Source organism: Chinchilla lanigera, unplaced genomic scaffold (assembly GCF_000276665.1).
Source record: "Chinchilla lanigera isolate Chin_1 unplaced genomic scaffold, ChiLan1.0 scaffold00005, whole genome shotgun sequence".
NCBI lineage: Eukaryota > Metazoa > Chordata > Mammalia > Rodentia > Chinchillidae > Chinchilla > Chinchilla lanigera.
The window spans coordinates 42,550,256-42,568,880 of record NW_004955406.1 but is presented as its reverse complement, the minus strand read 5'-3'; the positions used below and the strand labels follow the sequence as shown (position 1 = coordinate 42,568,880).

The window sequence follows — 18,625 nt, the reverse complement described above, 5'->3', positions numbered from 1 at the left end:
ACTCGAGGGGCTTGAGACAGGAGAATTGCTGTGAGTTTGAGGCCAGCCTGAGCTACACAGTGAGACCCTGTTTCCAAAAGAGAGTACCACTAGGTAACATCAAATTGAGCTTTATGCATCATATTACTTTCAAAACTGACTTTTTAAATGAATCCTTTGCTGAAATTCAACAGTGATGGGAAATTCAAAATGAAGCATTATTTGCAGATCATTTAATTATTAAAAACTAATAAGCTAATCTTATGCTCATTCTAAAGTCAAGCTTGTAAGCCTCACAGATTTTAAGGTGTTATTTTTATGAGCTTATTAAACTTGAAATTAGTTAATAATGTGGGTAAATTCTCACCTTGGGAGTTTTGAAAAGTATTGAATTTAGTGCTTGCAGCAGGGTTAAAAAAACTTTAACCTAAGTTTACACTGGAGCAAAATGAAAGTCGCCTTTCTACTCATGCAGTTTTATCTGTTATTCAAGAATTTTTTTTAATTAAAGTGAGAACAGTGTACATTAGTGGCAGAATGAATAGATTGTGCTTTCCAGCTGGCCCCCAACACTGGGAACATGAGGCAGGGAGATCACACATTCCAGCTGCCCTGACCTATTTAGGAACACTGTCTCAAAAAATAAAAAACAGGCTGGGGAGTTTAGAATAAAGGCCCTGGGTTCAACCACCAGTACTGCTTAAAAAACAGAAACAATTGTGCTGTCCCATCCCAACCCTCCTTTTCCTTATTACTCAGATTAAAGATGAGGTATAATGCTATGAATATGCATACCTGTGTAGAGTGATTTCTGGAGTTAAAATTAGTATCCCTCAGAATGATGTGCTAGCCTTATGAAGACTGTAGTCTGTTATATATATTGTTAGTGGTTCATGGTTGATTTCTTAACTTTTGAAGCTTGGCTGCTGGTCAGCTTGACCCTGTTAAGAGCTAATGTTGTCATGCCTTTTGAGTGTCCCATGAAGTTCATGTCCCAGCAAAATCATAATCAGGAATGAATTAATATCTATCTATCTATGCCCCTAAGTGCCCATTCCTAACTTGCTTATGTAACTTATTCCTTCTGTCTCATGTAGGAATTAAAACTTGGGTGTTGCAAGTTGCCCAGCTAAACATAGTTTTGTAGGTCTTTTTGAAAAAAATCACAGTGGGGAGGATGTAAGTTTAAGCAACAGAGTGACTTTTTTTAAATTTTGATAAATCAGGTGGCCTTCTGATATTTACATATATTAAGAATTATGTTCTTTTATGTGATGAGACACATTTATTTGCAGCACTTTAAAAAATACGAAATAGACGTTTACATGGTTAGCCCTCTAGGAACCTTGTTAAGGACATTAAAATACAATTCTTGAGCTGCTAACCATCAGCTCTTAATCAACTTTTGCCATCAGTATTTAGTGGTGTGCCATTTTGCTGTTTTGATAACAGTGGAATCAATTTCTGTAGCTGGAAGCATGATCTGGAGCCTAGCATTAAAAATGTTACTTACTGCTATAATGTGATTGTCTGTTATCAGTTGTTGTACATTGCAGTATTCAAATTTGTCCTTGTAGCACAAAGATGACTAATAATTTCTGAAAGATTAGATTCTTAGTGTTTCATTTGTTTCTAAATGAACTTATTTTAAGGAAGCTGGTTTTCAGGTCAGAGGCCTTAAAAATATCCTCTATAAGCAACACAATTTTTAAGTCTAAAGTGAAACACTTAATTTGAATAAGCTAGTTTATTAACTGTGTTTTCTTATTAAGCCTTATATTATTTCAGCACATTTTATCCAGCACAAAAAGAATAGAAGAATTCTTGGTTGTGGGAAGTGTTTTATTTTTTCTTCCCCCAAAATAAGCTAGTGTTTTGTTTATAGCGCTTTAAATATTTGGCTTGGAAAAAAAAAAACATTACCTTGATCTGAATTGTGTCTAGATTTACATGCATTTAAAGGAGGTTGGTAACCTCCGGTCATAGTTTAGAGTAGAAGAAAGGAGTAGGGAAGTTAAGTAGCATGAGAAAGGAAGGGCTTGTCACGTGGGTGCATTTCTACTCATAAACCACACTTTTCAGAACAGTGTTCAAGCAAGCCTTTTTGTCACCTTAACCCTTTTCCTGATTTCTTGGCACAGAATGTAACAGGACCTTAGATGAGAAAGCTTGTTGTTAAAGACCATGAGTATAAGGGTTTTGCTGTGATGCCCTTTAATAGTTCTATTTTCAAAGCAACGAACCTACATGTAGTTTCGTGAACAGAAAAGTTAACCTCAGAAAAGTTTAGAATTTCTACGAAGATTGCTTTAGTCTGACTTTATAGCTTTATAGGTAATTTATAACCCATAAGTAACTTAAACCGGGGCTCCCCAGCCCTCCTGGCTTCAGACTGGTACCGGTCCAGAGCCTGTTAGGAACTGGATTAGCAGCAGGAGATGCAAGCAAAGCATCACCTGTATTTACATCCAGACCCCATGAGCTCCATCCATCAGGTTAGCTTATAGCATTAGACTCTGTTAGGAGCATGAGCCCTACTGTAAACTGTGTGTGTGAAGGATCTAGGTTGCCCGTGTCTTTCAATCATGCCCCAAAGCATCTTGCATTCCCCCGATCCATGGAAAAGTTGTCTTCCGTGAAATGTCACTGGTGCCGAAAAGGCCGGGAATCACTGACTTTGCAGGACCACAGGACCTAATTCGTGTTAGTTGTCCAGTTACATTATTGCCGTTCAGTGCTTGAGTTGTTTACAGAAAATACATGCTTAGCAAAGACATTTTTTTTCTCTAGGAAATCTGAATTCAGCCTGAAATGCAGAGTGAGTATGCTTGTCAAAAAGGATAGAGAGTAAAGATAGTTCCTTAGCACCTGCATTAATGCAATAGAAACAGGTTCCTGAAACAAAACCACAAGACCCCATTTAGAGCTTTTGAACATAACCGGGAAAACTATTAGAGAAGAGCAAAACAGAACAAGCTATTTTCTTGGCATAAGGAGATATTCCTAATGAAGACAGACAGTGTTTTGAAAACATTCCTTTGTCTTTTTGTAACCATTTATTTCAAAGCTAATGCACTACTGCTACCTGGAAGATGTCTGATTTCATTTGTATAATTCCTGATTTTGCCATTGTCATTAAGCTGCATTGATTTTATTTATAAGGTGTACGATTTGAAATAACTAAATGCTGTATGAGGTGACTTTGTTTTAAAGGAATAAATGAAGTGAAAACGTTGTTTGAGCATCTTTTGGGACCAATGAATAGTACTACATTCGTGCTCCTTGCATCACATCAGACCCCAGCTTTGACCTGGGTACTGAGATCTGCAGAAAGTATTTCTCCTTTTTAACACCAGAGGGCATTTGAAATTTTCCTTTACTAAATTTCCTTCTAGCTCCTGAAAGTTATATCTCAGTGTCCTATGCTGATAAATTGTCAAAGTGGAAAGCACAAGTGTTCCTCTTGATTTGTAATGCATTGAGATCTGTATGCCTCTAAATCTGTTTGAAAACAGCACTGAATTGGCGACAATTTTAAGAGACCAAGTGCCAAACTGAAACCCAAAACCTACTTATAGCAAAGTGCTAACTCTGCAGTTAAAGCTGGATACTGAGGTTTTAATTTAGAAGAAACAACACTACATTAATATCTTTGTTTTAAAAGAAAGTAACACATCCATGGGTTCGCCACCGGATCAATTTAAACTAATTGATCTAGTTACCCTTTTTCCTCATTGAAAGTTTAAAAAGGAAGTGGAGCCATAATCAATCCAATCAATATCTGTATCAGGACAAAATATGTCTTGGAGTCAGTGTGAATCCAATGTAAGGCAAACTTCATATTTAAAAAGGTGGTAAGTGGGCCCAGCTGTAGACTGTAGCTTAAACAGTTAATAAAACAGTGCTTCTCAAAGTGAGTCACATTAGGGCAACTGTTAGAAATGAAAATTCACAGGAATTAGGGCCAGTGATTGGTTTTCAATCATTGGTCAACTCGGAGAGACCTCTGGGGTCTTACATCCGCCCTGTATCTTTGGTGTATATCATTCATTTTCCTCCCTGACCTAAAGACAGTGGAATACACAGATAATGTGAATTCAGAGATGACAGTGGCAATTCACAAACCTCAATAGGCTGAGATTTCTCATAAATATGAAGTCCTGCCCTTTAGTTTGAAAGAGTCTGTTATGTGAATCCAAAATGGGAACCTGGTTTTATAATTGATTTGATGGGATGTAGCAAGAAGTACCTAATTAAAATTCTGATGACAACAAGGTGATCTGACTTGGGCTGCAAAAATATCTGCATCTTAAGAGTTTAAAAGGGGAAGTAATGTTAATGTTGCACTGGGGAGTTGGATGTGAGTTTTACATGAAATGATGAAAAATGAATTTTTGACACCTGTTGTATGTGGAGTCTAAAGAAACTAGAGAAAAGATATCTTAGGTTGACGTAATAGTAACTTCAAATTTAGGGAAATGAGTGAAATATGAATTAGATTTATTGTCAGGCTCTATAGAGAAAAGAACTGAGACCAATAACTATCCCAAAGTAAAACTGCCTTAAAAACCTAACAAGAATGGAAAAAGATGTATGCTTTGATACTCTTTAAACTCAAGAATTTTGATGTAGTCTCCTCCTCCATTGTGAAAAATAGTGCTAAAATTCATTAGGTCTCTGTCATCTTGAAAAATCTATTTTAAATACTAGTTATGAAATGATAATTACAGAAAACTGCCCTCCACCCATTCATCTGCTAGCTATGAAATGATAATTACAAAAAGGAAAAAAATCATGTTTTCCCACTCCTGTTTACCATCCCATAGGAGTTTGGAAAGGAGTGGCTTGTGCTATGAGTTGTGTGGTGAAGAGCACAGAGCCAAGATTTCCATTTTTGCCATACACTTACCTCTGTGTTACATCTCTTAAGTCCATAGTGAGTCAAGAATAGGAAACAAGCATTACAATGTATTCTCTATTTTAAACTTTTGTTCTGGCTTGAGTTTTCTTTGTCTCTCTTGTGTTTACAGATTTTCAGGTATTTATCAAATGAGATCTGGTGCCAGAATAGCAAACATTTCTGTACCACTAAAACTTTCATGATTTTCCGGTGTATGAGTATGAAAAACAAGAATTCATGAAGAATTCACTCTTGGAGAATCACCAGCCCTCTCTTTGCATTGGTAGTTGTCTCTCTTAACTGCCCTGCCATTCTGACCTAAAAATTCCTTCTTTACACCAAGAACAGTTTTCTGCTTTTATTCCCATGACATTTCTCTGTATTCGACTGGAAGACTTAGTGAATCTTATGATATTAGAATAGGTTTTGCATTGACTTGTCCACATTCTGAAATGGTGAAGACTGTTTTCCATAATTTCTGTGGGCTAAACACTACAATTTTAGAGTGGCAGTTTTCTCAGAAGTCAGTTTTGAAATCAGTGCTGAAGTTAAAATATAGATAATATCATCCCTGATAACCCTGTCGTATAGCATACCTACATACAACTATATCTTAATCCAGTGCAGCCTCTTACTAACCCCAGTGTAAGACCTGGAGTGCATCTGGGGTTCTAAGCCACAATGAGTGTGGTTGTCCAGGGCCAGGCCATTGATGGGCCCTGTACTCCGGTCCATGTTCCTCTTGTTCTATTAAGCTGTCAGAAGTGACTTCTCAGCTACTCATTCTGGAATAAACAAATGTCTTCAGAGGGAAAATGACCCCAAATATTGGGCATAGAAACCAGGACTCTATCCTTCACTTGATCCAGGCCTGATCATTAAAATTCCCCACTATGTCTTTACCTCTGCACTGCAACAGCAGGAGGGTTCATGTGGTTAACTGGCCCAACACCACTGGAAGTAGAACTCAGCAATGCCTTCTTTAGATAATGACTGGCTACCATGAAGTTTATAAAAAGATACAGTCTTGGAAATGGAAATGTCCAGTATAGAGCAAATATTTACCTAATTTTTGTCAATAGTGGAGGAGAGAAGGGTACAAATTTGTCAGGGTTTCCTTAGAATGTCCAAAAGGCAAAGTTGCTTTGTCAGGTAACCAGATTTCTAGCCCAGTTCAGTTCTACCTGTTGGATATTTATATTGAACTAAATAAAAATATGTTCTTTTTCATGGAATAAAAATCAGTTTTAGAGTCTGTTATGTAGGATATTGCAGGAAATTACTCACCCTAATTGGGGACAGAGCTTTACAGATATTAGAGTTCCAAACTTCCACTGTGACCTAACTGCTATGCACTGGGGTTGACAAATCTTTCTCTTATGAAATTTATTAGATTGAATTACTTCTTCCAGAGCTTGAATATTACAAGTGTAAACTAGTATTACATACTCAGAAGATTAAACACAATCAATGCTATAAAGAAATAAAAAGTGCTGAAGAGAATAATAATGTGGGGGAACCAAATTAAAATTCTTGAATCTAGGAGAGTCTTTTTGAAAAAGTGACATTTAAGCTGAAACCTGAAACATACATAGGAATTAGCTGAAAGTAAGATCACTCCAGGTAGGAGGTATAGCATTTGCAAACTTGCTGTTGCCAGGGGAAGTCAGTTACTTTCCAGACTAGTCTGGCCATAGTGTGGTAAGCAAGGGAGAAGACAGGAGATGAAGTTTTACAATTGAACAGGAGTCAGATTTGCAGTACCTTTAGCTATAGTAAGCACTTAACACATATTTGCCAAATTTTATTTGCTGTGTTATATATGTGTACCTAATAAACTAATTAGTAGCGTACTTCACAAGGGCAAACACAAATTCTATTTGTTACTGTATTTCCAGGACCTAATAAAGTACTGGATGTTTAATTGGCATTCAGTGACATTCGATATGCATTTGAATGAGTGAATGCGTAGATGAAGACAAGGTGCAAGGAAGTACACGCTGAGCTTGAGCTTTACCATAGAATCATTGGGAGGACATTGAAACATTTTAAGGAAAGCATCACATTTATGTTTCTCAAAGGAATTTTATTAGCTCTTGTAACTGGGAAATCCTTAAAAAGTCCAAAGGTTTTCAACCTGACTAGAACCACAGGTTGAAATAAAGGCTTTAAAGACGTAAATAAAGCATCATCATCATCACTACCACTAATCCCCATTATGGAAATTTCAGAATCCTGGGGACAAAGATCCCTAAAATTTAGAATCAGAAATGTTTAGATTTTTGAACAGCAGCACTGGGAAGCAGCATACATTAACCTGACTATAGTCAGTCATGCTATCAAATGTATTAGGAGAACAAAGGTATTTTCAAATATACAAGATGTTATGCATTCTTTCTCAGGAAACTACTGGAGAATATGGTCTACCAAAAGAAGAGAGCTAACCGGAGAAAGAGGACAGTGTGAGCTCCGGTAATCCAACAAAAGAGAGGTGAAAGGATTGCTCTAGTAGGAAGATGAAGACAGATAACAAAATGAAAGAAGTTGAACAGCCTAGAAGACACCCTATCCAAATGGAAGCAGGTCAGAATTCCCTTGGAATGTGTGTTCCAGGATGAAATGGATAGAATACCTAATGCATTTGAGTCCATTGAGGGGAGAGTTACACACTGAGTAGGAATAGGGACTAAAAGAGGTATAGAAAAGAAAGACTAACACATCCATATCTCAGTTGTCAGTAACATTTATATAATCATAACAGGAAACACTGTGTACACTATATAGTAAGTATTATGATATGACAAGGCATGGGGATGAGAGTGTGGGTAGAGATGTCATGGGGACAAAGTAGTATGAGAAAGAGAACAAAGTCCTCATTTTGCATAATAGGAGAAAACATCAAGCCATAGCATGGAAACATGTTTTATGGAAATGAATATCAAAAGAATTTGGAGAGCAGGAAATTGAGTATTTGTGAGTTAACAGGCATTATGGTTTTGTAACAAGCCTTTGGAACTACAATATTTGGCTATGTACATGTAAGTATAACTTCTGTGAAATTAAGAAACATAAAAATTTTTAAAGTGCAATATGGACTCACTATACATAAACAATTCAAGAAACAGGACAGTGAAGGCAAGCTGACAGGGATGGGACACAGAGGTGTAGGATCAAGCGGGGAAAGGCTCAAGCTTTAAATTACCAATAACTCATACTTGTGGAGTAGTTACTGTGTGCCAGGCACTAAGTACTGTACACATACTAACTTACTACTGGTAGTATCATCAACCCAATTTTATAAATAGGGCAGCTGAGGTTTAGCAAGGTTAAATAGCTCACCAAAGGCCACGCTGCTGGTAAGTGGGAAAGCAGGGACCGAACCTGGCAGGTTGGCTCCAAAGGCACTGTCCTACAGCATGGCACCTTGGAACCCCGGCAGACGTGGTTTCCATAGAAAAGGCGAAGTGACCATTAGGAGGGAAGGTGTTAGAGACAGAGCTGGTGAGATGAGATCCTGAGCATGCATACTAGTAGATGATGGGATTTTATAGGCAAAGGAAACAAAGAAGATTGGTGTAAGGGAAAGTAGGTCTGTAAATTTGGTGATGGGAACAGGGAGATCCTCCTGCTTAGCTGATACTTTCCTTCTAAATTTTTAAAACTTAGTGGCAAAATTACTCTCTAAAGATGAAGAAGGTAAAAGCACATGGGAAGCTTGAGAGTACTAAAGAAAGAAGTGTGTTCAGCACGGTGGAACTCGGTTTTCTAGTGAACCGTGGTAATTGCCTGGTGGTACAGAGTACTCACCGCAGTCGTTTTCAGGAATTTCTGTGATACATTCTGCCTGTTATGTGGCCAGTGTAGAGATGTTAGTGGCAAGGGAATCCACTAATATCAAATCAAAAGTAAGAGTGCAAAGTGCTTACATGTACAATAGGAGGGTAAAGTTAACATCTGTGGGAACCAGGACATTAGCAGGTAGAGGACAAGTGGTACAATCTATCAATCTGCCTTTTCTTTTTCTTTTTCTTTTTGCTTTTTCCAGTACTGGAGATTAAACTAAAGGCCTTCTCTCTGAGCTACATTCTCTACCCCTTTTTATTTTTTATTGTGAGACAGGGTCTCGCTCAGTCATCCAGGTTGAACTCCAATCTGTGATCCTCCTGTCTCAGTCTCTTACAGTGCTGGGATGACCACTGCACCTAGATTCAGTCTGCCTTTCTCATTTTGTGTGTGTTCTATAGCCTTGTCTACTGCTAAGGATGTCATTATAGCCCATAAAAGAAAAACTGATAAATTTATACTAATAGATTATTTTATACAAGTTCTATGACAGGTATTCCAAGAGGTAACGTATTTGGGAAACAAAACAATTTATTGCATTGGCAATTTCAACAAGTGATTCTGTGGAGAGCTGTTAGGGACTTGCAGGGAGACCCAAAGGTCACTCTGTAATGGTCACTGACATTTCCACTATTTGAACACAGTTCTTATCAATGCTTGGATATCTGTAATAATGAGCAAAGAACATAAAGCATTTTAGAAGCATTGTAAGAGAAATAGATTCAGTCAGCCTATTGCTACATATGTGTAACTCATTACAATGTAAGGTGTCATCAACTAGAGGCTTTCACAGGCATCTCAAGACTCGTTGGTCTCAGTATGATCAGGTATAGAAGGAGTGCATGCTCTGAGCAGATTTGTGTGTTGGGACATTGGTCTGCTCTGTGTCCCTGTTAAGAGGTGGCAGGCCTTTGCAAGGGGGCCTAGGAGGAGACCCTTACTCACCCTTTCCCATGCTCTTTGCTTCTGGCCTGCCAAATGCTGTCTTCCTGCTCTGTGCTTCCATCACCCTGAGATGCTCTCCAGAGCTGCGTATATGGTTTGCACGTTCCACCTCTTTCCAAGTGCCCAGCCTCAGGTCACTTCATTTCATTGTAGCAGTGAAAAACTAATAGAAGCATTTTTGGAGCATCAAAAGGTCAAAAACTGAAAACAATTCTGATGCTCATTACTTCTAAGAACAACATGAAAGGACAACATTTAGGGGAAAAACTGGCAAAAGTGTAGTAATAAATAGCCTATCAGCCTATCCTCAAAGAGTGGATTTTTAAAAAGTACATCTCTTACATAAAGGACTTCATTTGTCAAAAATTTATCTTTAGTTTTGGCATTAATGTACAGCTATTAAGGTTATGTACAATACAGAGAATTTTGAAGTGCTTCTTGAATTTAAAATTTACAGAGAGAGAAAGAGGACAGTTACATTCTAGTGGGTAAAGTCTAGGGGTAGGCATTGACCATCCTACCCCAAAAGAAAAAAGAAAGTGGTACTTGAGCATAACCTAGAGAGTGGGATAAAACATCGCCAGGAGAGCAGGTGGAAAGGGATCCGAGCCAGGCCTTGCAGCTGCAAAGTCTTAGCTGAGTGAAAGCATGGCAGCTGCAGATCGGATGTGGCTGTGATAAAGGCTGAAGGCAGAAGTCCTAGGAGAAGCACGGAGGCTGGCTTACGAAGGTCTCGTTGTCATGCAGAGACCCTGGACTTCATCCTGAATGCTTTGAAGACCCAGCAGAGCATTCAAGAAGAGCAAGGGTAACTTACCTGTGCTTCCACAAAATGGAAGATTATAACAAGTAACTGCTGTAGTCTGTTCCATCTCTAGTGGTCTGTGATCCTACAAGTAGTGAAATCCTGAAGGAGAGGAGAGAGAATGAAGAATTGGAATCACAGCTGAGAGCTGCCTCTCAGGAGACACTGGGATATCAGGGTTGCTGGGAAGTATTGAGCCCATTGTGAATGGGTATTGTGATGCACTTAGCTGGCGTGGGGCTTGGGGAGAGGACAGGCATAAGGACTGTGGGCATGGACAATGCAAGTTCACTCTTACACATAAGATTCAGTGTTCTGTACAAAACACTCTGTTGCTACAGATGACAGCCTTCAAATTTCCATTCGCACTGGGAAGTAAAGGATGGCTGAATCCTCCAGATTTCCATGGTAGGTGAACCAAAAAACACAGCTTCCAAAAAGAAAGGGGGAAAACCTACTCCCTACTCCCAGAACTACTAAAGGGTTAAGTTATGTCAGAATTTCTTCATCCAAATCTACTTCATTAGACTCTCAGTTCCCATTTCATTACTTTTGGCTTAACACTAATGTTACTTTGGTGATTACTTGGTGATCTACTGGATGTCTTCATCTGGCCTATCAAGTCTATGATTTATAGCTAAATTATAATTACCTTTATCTGAATTCCTAGTTGTGTCCTCTAAAGCAAGGTCTTGGCTCCCCAGTTCCTACTTGAATAAAACTTTCCTGACCCTAGTATTTTAGAGGTCACACGCAGAGCCCCAGTCCTGCTATAAATATACAGGGCATTAACTGTGTCTTAAGGATAGTGGTAGCCTATGTTCAAAGGAACTTAACGTTTCCTTTGGAGAGGAAAAGGAGACACTGATGGGACTGTAATGTAAGTATAAATGGAAGTCCACTACTATTTTACAGAGTCCAACTTCAGAAGGACCCCAAAGAGAAAATAATTGATTAATGGCTATCTGTGGTTCATCTCAGTTTTAAAGTAGTGACGGGAGGTGCACCTGGGTGAGGAAGTGCATGCCTCACTGGGGAGGTCAGACTGAAGGAGGAAATGGCAAAGTAGCCTCTGACAGTGAAGGAGGTGACTGCACCACAACAGCTTGCAAGGATGGCCAAGAGGTATGGAAGTGGATGAGTCATCATGTGAGCTAAGATTAAATAGATTTCAGTCAAGTCATTAAGCAAGAATTCACATACAGAGAGCCCCCCTCCCCCGCAACAATGACCTACGTTAATCAGAGAGCTTTCTTCTTTCAGCTATTTCTGACTTTGGAAGTCCTCCCTTTTCTTGCAGCCCACGCCACTTTCCCACTTCTCTCGGAAGCTTGGACATGTTGTATTTTTCTAAGCAAAAAACAAAGCAAAGCAAAACCAAGATCAGTTCCAGGGAAAATATTTAAGGCCGTGGAGAATAGGAAACACCAAAATGAGGATACTGATTTATTCAGCTAGGAAGCATTTGTGCTTTGAAGGCCGGGAGGAAAGCCAACGCTTGTAACTTCAGCTGTAATATTAATGGGTTCTTTGTTGTTATTATTTTTGTTTTTTATTGAGCTGGGCGTTAGGTACAGTGGCATCTGAAATATTTCATCATTTTCAGGAAGAAATGTCTGAAAGGAAAAGGACAGGAAAGGTTATTTTGTCTATATCCCTGCTTCTACTTGGGAACAAGCAGAAGCCTCTCCTACCATCCTAATTTTATTATAAACTGAAAAGCTATTCATAGACAAGACTGCCTACTCTCCTCTTTGAGGTTAATGCTCACAAGTGAATTTTTTGTTTGTTTTAAAGCAAATGTTCAAGCAACATCTATAAAGCTGAGTTAACTTCAGTGACTCCATCCATGGGTGTAACTAGTTGCACTGAACTGATTTGAAGATGCCTTTCCTGCTTTGTTGATATTATAACATCACACTTGTTTGAGTGATGTATCAGGAGTAGAGGTCTTAGCCCCAGTGTGGTCATTCAGCTCTGTTGTCCTTATGGGCCGCTAGGTATTGGGTTACCCCGGGTTTCTCCCACTTCCTTGCTACTCATTAGTCCCTCGCCACCTCTTCTTCTCCGTGGCCCTGAGATCACTGCGCTTCCTACTTCCTACCCAACGATCACTGCAGAAAGAGAAAAAAGAAAAGCCATGAGTCATCTTGTTATAAAATATACAAATAGCTAAAGTCAGAAATAAAATAGGAAAGGATGGATTTAATGGTTAGAATTAGACTTGCAAATTATCTGTGTGCTTCATATTTTCCACTTGGGATTTCCTCCAACACAGACACTGATTGGCATTGTGCGGAAGCATGGCAACTTTACGGTCATCCTGCTTGAATTAAAATCCTTGCTCTACCATTTCCCAGCTACGTGATCTTCATCAAGTTATTCAGTGAAATTTAGACAGTAATAATAGCTACCTTTTTTTTTGAAGCTAAAACAAAACTTAAAAGAAATGATGTAGGAAAATGCTTAGCACACTGCCTAGCATATAACAAGAATTTTGGCAGTTATTACACACATTCATTTTAATTTTTCCTCCTGCTCTTCTAATTTTAATAAACAAAATGCTTTAAAAGTTGATAGGTATTCAAGATAGCCTATATCCACAAAAAACTAGCTTCTGGGTAAAAATCATATCTGGTAACAGTGGCTTCAATACCTGAAGAAGACTTCTTCCTGAAAACAGTGAATTCGTCTGCCTACTCTTTGCTCCCTACAGGTGCCAGCCATCTGCTCATGAAGAGGACAGGAGTTGCTAAACTGGTTGGTAGCTCAGTTTGTTTTTATTTCATGTTCATCACCACCTAAAAAGGCCCACATAACAGAGTTCAAGTTGCCTCCTTCCAGACTGACCAGTCACTTTTTCATGAGGATAAGGACCTCTTGGGGGAAAAAATAGTGTAATTGCCTGCAGAAATGAGGTCAAGAGGATTGTTGGCAAACACTAGGGTGTGGAGAGTGGCTCAACTACAGCATCCCTAGGTTTAAGACGTGCTCCTCATGGGTATGTGTGGCTTGCTGGAGTTATGAGCTGCTAGAAAAAGGCTGGGGATGAAAGTAGTTCTGAACAGCCAGAAAGGCTGGTAGAAGATCTGGCCACAGAGGATTTCAACCTGGAGAAGCCAAGGAAACACTTGCTGGAAGAGGAAGCAGCCTGTTCTGGATGGGAAACCAAGTTTCAAACACATCCACGGATAAGCACATCGCTCAGATGAACTGTGTTCCTCTACATCAAAATTAAAAATAATATTATCTTTGACCTATTCCCTCTCTGCCAACTCTCCTTTCTTGCACTCTCACACTGGCTGCAGCTCCTCCTGGTGGCTTTTTTTTTTTTAAGGGCTCTTTATTGGCTCCAAATGGAGGAAGGGTAGGCAGGAGAGGATTGGCTAAGTGAGAGCAGCACTGCCCTGTGCTTCCCCTCCCACACCCTCTCGGAGGAACAGCTGGAATGAGAAGTGGGAGGGGAGGCTGGGATTGGCTGAGAGGCAGTGGCAGGGTGTGGTGGGGCAGCGCAGATGAGGCATTTACCTGTCTAGGTAAGTCAGGAGGAGGTCAAAAGGAGAAGCAAACCGTGGGAGGCAGCGGAAGCAGTCTCTGTCTCTATCTCTGCCCTTTGAAATAAAAGGGAACTCCTTTCTTCTCTACGGTCCCCAATCCAGGGGAGGTGAGTTCATCTTTAATCTACTATTACTTATTCTGTAGCAAGACAGGGACTTCAGAGGAAGTCATAGCTGCAGGGTTTTGGGGAGAAGAGGGTGAATGTCCCTCTACACCCCAGCTAGAGGCTTTCTTTTCTGCCCCTCAATTCTCGGCACCCAGCCTGGGATCAGAGGAGCACAGTAGCTTTCTGAGATTGGAGACTAGACTGGGAAACTCTCATTTACTTATGTAGGTTGGGCAAACACATTGTTACAAACAAGGGAAGAAAATACGTTTGTTTTTGGAAATTTCCATCTCTGAGCAATTGAGTTGTGGATTTGGAAGAGAATCATTGGCATGTAAGTTCTCAAAGTGCGGGTCACTCAAGTGAGTAGAGTGCCTTGATTTTCCATTGTGTTTGTAACAGGAAATTCTTCCATGACTTTTATCAACCCAGTGTCTATCTTTATTTAAGTAAAGGGAGCAGTGTATGTACGTTTGATGGTGGTGAATAATGGAGTTCTCTGTGGTCAGGTTGCGAGGTGTGAACTGTTCTGAGTTGTTTGTAATGGGATCTGAGGTTTGGACATGTTGGGAAAACTCCCAACTCATGATACCAGCTCATCTTTGGAAAAAACCACAGATAGTCCAGCTACAAAGTTGAGTTTATTTGGGTTCAACCATTAATTTTCTGACTTTGCTTGTGAATAGATCCAGACACTGGGAAACAGAAAGCTACATGCCTGTACAGGGCCTCACCCACTATTTCACAGCAGCATGTCTACTCTGGTGAGAGCGCCAAGTGGGCTCAGGCCAGGGTGGTATGGCACAGAACAGAGGAGCACTGGACCAGGGACTGGGTTTGCTTTGTGCCTCTCAGGGTGTCCCAGAGGCAGTGGGTGTGACAGGCAGACCTGCACAAGGCAGCTGGATGTAGAAGTTCAGTCAGAGTAGCCCATCAGCTCTGTCATCTGTCTTGTAGGTGAGCACTCTGGCCCATAACTCCTCTTTTCCCCTCAGTACAGAGAAGAGGACAGTGGACATACTTCAGGGCCAGGCTCTCAGGGCCTGGCTTGCCCAGCCCTGAAAGGACATTTGGGTTTCTAGTCCTGGCAAGTGGAACTTTAGGCTCCTCCACACGAAAGAACCAGCCCACCACATTCGCTGGCAAACATCTCCTGCACTACCTTAACAAGGACTCTCTGTGGGGCCCACTTGCAGCCCACCCCTCCCCTCAATCCACTGGTGAAGGAAACATTGAGATGTTGCCTAAACATTAAACTTGCCCATGTGCTCATGAAGAAGGATGTGCACACAGTATACATATCAGTCTTGCTGGCACTTGACGTAGCATAGTCTCCAGCCCAAGGCACATTTCTGAGTCATCAGCAAAAAGCAAAGACCTCAGGTCTGAGAGAAACAAAAAATTCTCTGACTGCTGAGAATGGGGGCTGAGCTCTTGAGGATGGGCCCATGCGCACGAGAGAAGGTGATAAGGGAGGCCTGGCCTGGTAAGAACAATGTGGGATGGGACTGCAGCTCATTCCTGCCTCACCCACTTCGGATGCCAGGACTCCACATGCAGTTTATTTACTCTTCTGGAGGCCTGGCTAGTTTCAGCAGAATGGTTAATATTTACTGTGTCTTTGGATGGGTGGCCCCAACTATAGGCCATGCATATTAACGCCATCCCTCCTCCTCATAATTCTCAAAAAGAGGTCAAAGGTGAAAAGATACCAAACTCTTGCCTTGACTGTTATGCTGGTTTCTCATATTTCTTATCAGGCAGAATAGGAATACCGCCGGTTTCGATGGCTACCCTGATACAGCCTCTAAGTTTCACGGTTATAAAATTGGTAGAAGGAAATACAACATTTAAGTTGGGTCAAGCTGAAGGTGGAGAGAAGAAAAATATTTTTTTACTGTTCCAATTTTTTGGATCATAAAACTAGATGTAGAGATAAGGTGTCAGCACCCAGGGCTCACTCAGCTGTGCTTTCAGGGCGGGTTTCATCTCCGCAGTGACTATATGGGGCCTGGGACCTGATTGTCAGTGACATTTGGTGCCATTTCTTTACCCTGGAAACATGTATCTGGTGTTGGGAAATAAACTGTCTGGAAGGACCATGCACAGAGTATCCGGTATGAGGTGAAGACCAAAGGGTGACCTTTAGGATTTTCTTATTTAATCAGGGCAGCCAATGCCCTTTCATTAAGTGCATACCATCTGCATGTTGGCAGTCACTGAAGTGTCCCTTGGAGGGGCCCTTTAAATGCAGATATGGGTCATCTTCAGCCTCCCCTAGGAGGGGGTAGTGGGAAGCGCCCCAGCTCGCCCATCTATACGGTGAAGAAAATGTCACTCTGCCTGTTGCCATGTGAACCTGAAGGTCTGGTGAGATATGTGAGCACGTTGTAAGCAGCTGCCTGCTGTGTCCTTGTGAAGTGGCTGTTCCTGTTGTCTGTGTCTGTGATGCTGCTTCGGGTCTGGGACGGGGTGTGGAGGGCTTCTCTGCGAGGGGGAAAGGCTCGAAACCACGGCCCAGCACAAGGCATACTTGGAAGCTAACTTCCTCTGAAAGTGAGAGGTAGCATCTGTCCAGCTATCCCGAGAGAATATTACATTAGTTACAGAAAGTCACCTCCAACAGTTATTACTCCACTTGCACATATAAGAAAAATGGAGCCAAAAACTAGACCCTTGGATCCACACCAGCTTCTGGAAAATGGTGTCTTTGTCTTATGTAGATTCATACCTCCTATATTGTTAGGTGCCTATAAATATTAATTTATCTGAAAATATTACCCAGATTCCACTCAGCCATATATTCTCAGGAAATAAATTATTTGAGAAAAAACTTACATTAACAGGTCAGAAGTCAAGAAGAAGCCTTCCAACAGCTCAACCCAGTGGACACTAGAGCAGATCAGGTTATTCAGCCAGCACCGCATTTTCTGAGGGCCTTCTGTGTGCCTTATCTTATGAGAAATAGATCCCCTTGGCTGCGATGGCCTCAGACCTACAGAACGTAAGGCATGGGCTAGTGCTGTGTGAAGCTGCACAGTCGTTAATGGAGTGCATAGCTGAGATGACCAGACTTCACCCACCTGATTCCTCAAGCTCCCGTTTCTTTAATGTTCTCCATACTGAGGCACTGACCTCATGAAGAAGCCCTTGGTGCTGTCTCACCAGTGTGAATTTCTCACTGGGCTTCTTTGGTATCTCTGTTCCTCTGGTCCCCTTTTTATCTCTTGAGGAGTGCTGGACCTTTAAAAAAAAACATACATGTCTGGCTTATTTAGGACCTTTCCTTTTCTTTCCCCAGTGTCCTGCCCTTCTTTCTCTGCCCCATTTAGGAGGCTCCTCCCACCTAGAAGAGGAGCTACATAAAGCTCGCCAGCTTATAGGGTTGGAGGCTGACTCATCCGACCCAGCCCCAACCTGATGTTGGCATGGAAGTACTTGTTGGCAGAGGTCAAAGGAATATCTGCCATGGTATCCAATACCCACGTCCCCAGAGGTCAGTTAGACATTTTACCTTGTACTGGGAAAGTAGCAGAGAGAGTTAAAATATAAGCATTGTGTTATGAGCAAAATATAGATTCAGAATCAAGTAAACTTTATTCTGACTCTCCCCCAACCTTCTGTTCACCTTGAAACTGTCTTTGGATCATAATTTCATAGAATTTCATTTTGCATACAAGAGTCACCCTTGGTCTGCTCAGCTGTGGTGGAGTCTTTCCCACAAAGAGACAGATGAAAGTCCTTGGGACTTCCTGTGGGAAAGCAGCCACAGCTCCCTTTGATACTACTATTGTCACAATGAATTTGAATTGTTCCCCCCTCTAAGGATCTGAAGTTGGAAAGAAGCTACATAGGACTTTTGTCTTGTTCAACTAACACAAGTTAGAGAGCTTTGCTGGGAACACAAGCAATAGCAGAGGAGATGACACCCAGGAAAGAGGGAAGTTGGGTTCCTGTCAGCCTCTGTAGGTACCAGGTTTCTGTCTGTCAGCCCAGGGAGCAGATGATCATTGCAGTGGTGGTTGTGATGGTGTTGAATATGCTATGATAGCAGCTCATGATTACTGGGTCATGAACAGCGCGTAGTGTTTAACGTGAAGTATTTCCTTATATTATAGTCTCACAGTGGGCCTCTTAAGGAGTAAGGGCTATTAAGGGGCCTGTCCTTTCTCTCAAGCCTATAGTTTCTGATTTAACCAGAACCCTTCATTTCTAACTTCTTGTTTCCCTTGCTTTAGGGAATTAGTATGGTCTTAGATGAATCTTATGTTTTTCTTATTACAAGAACAATTTTAGATGTTCCTTAAGTGTTGAGTATTTACTACTAACTAAACTGTGCTAACTGTTCTTTCACTTAATCCTTACAATAACCCTATTAAATGAGGAAAAGCAGGCTTGGTTCAAATCCAATCACTGTAAATGGATCAGCCATTTCAAATCTAGACCCAAATACCTCCAGACCCAGGCTATCAGTCCCTGTAGTATTTAT

At 40.8% G+C, this 18,625-nt stretch overlaps 1 protein-coding gene and 1 long non-coding RNA gene across 7 annotated transcripts in view; one reads left to right on the top strand and one right to left on the bottom strand.

The window, feature by feature from the left end:
* Window positions 1–18,625, top strand: part of LOC102027268 (chromosome unknown open reading frame, human C1orf116) — a 35,244-nt gene that overhangs the window by 4,288 nt on the left and 12,331 nt on the right. Inside the window, exons 2-3 of one of the 6 annotated variants that reach the window (XM_013502806.1) lie at window positions 7,282–7,462; window positions 10,814–10,880. The exons of 1 other annotated variant lie outside the window; for it this stretch is intronic. In XM_013502806.1, the coding sequence (XP_013358260.1) occupies window positions 10,878–10,880 (3 nt within the window). In that variant the 5' untranslated portion in view covers window positions 7,282–7,462; window positions 10,814–10,877. Of the gene's footprint in view, window positions 1–7,281; window positions 7,463–10,732; window positions 10,881–13,959; window positions 14,137–18,625 lie in introns of those variants that run through there. 4 more of the 6 variants (XM_005375421.2, XM_005375420.2, XM_005375422.2 and 1 more) reach the window with 4 other exon arrangements.
* On the bottom strand, window positions 9,236–9,805 carry LOC106146357. The gene is made up of 2 exons (XR_001230762.1): window positions 9,668–9,805; window positions 9,236–9,387 (listed from the first exon to the last, which is right to left on the bottom strand). It is a non-coding gene; the product is annotated as an uncharacterized LOC106146357 (long non-coding RNA).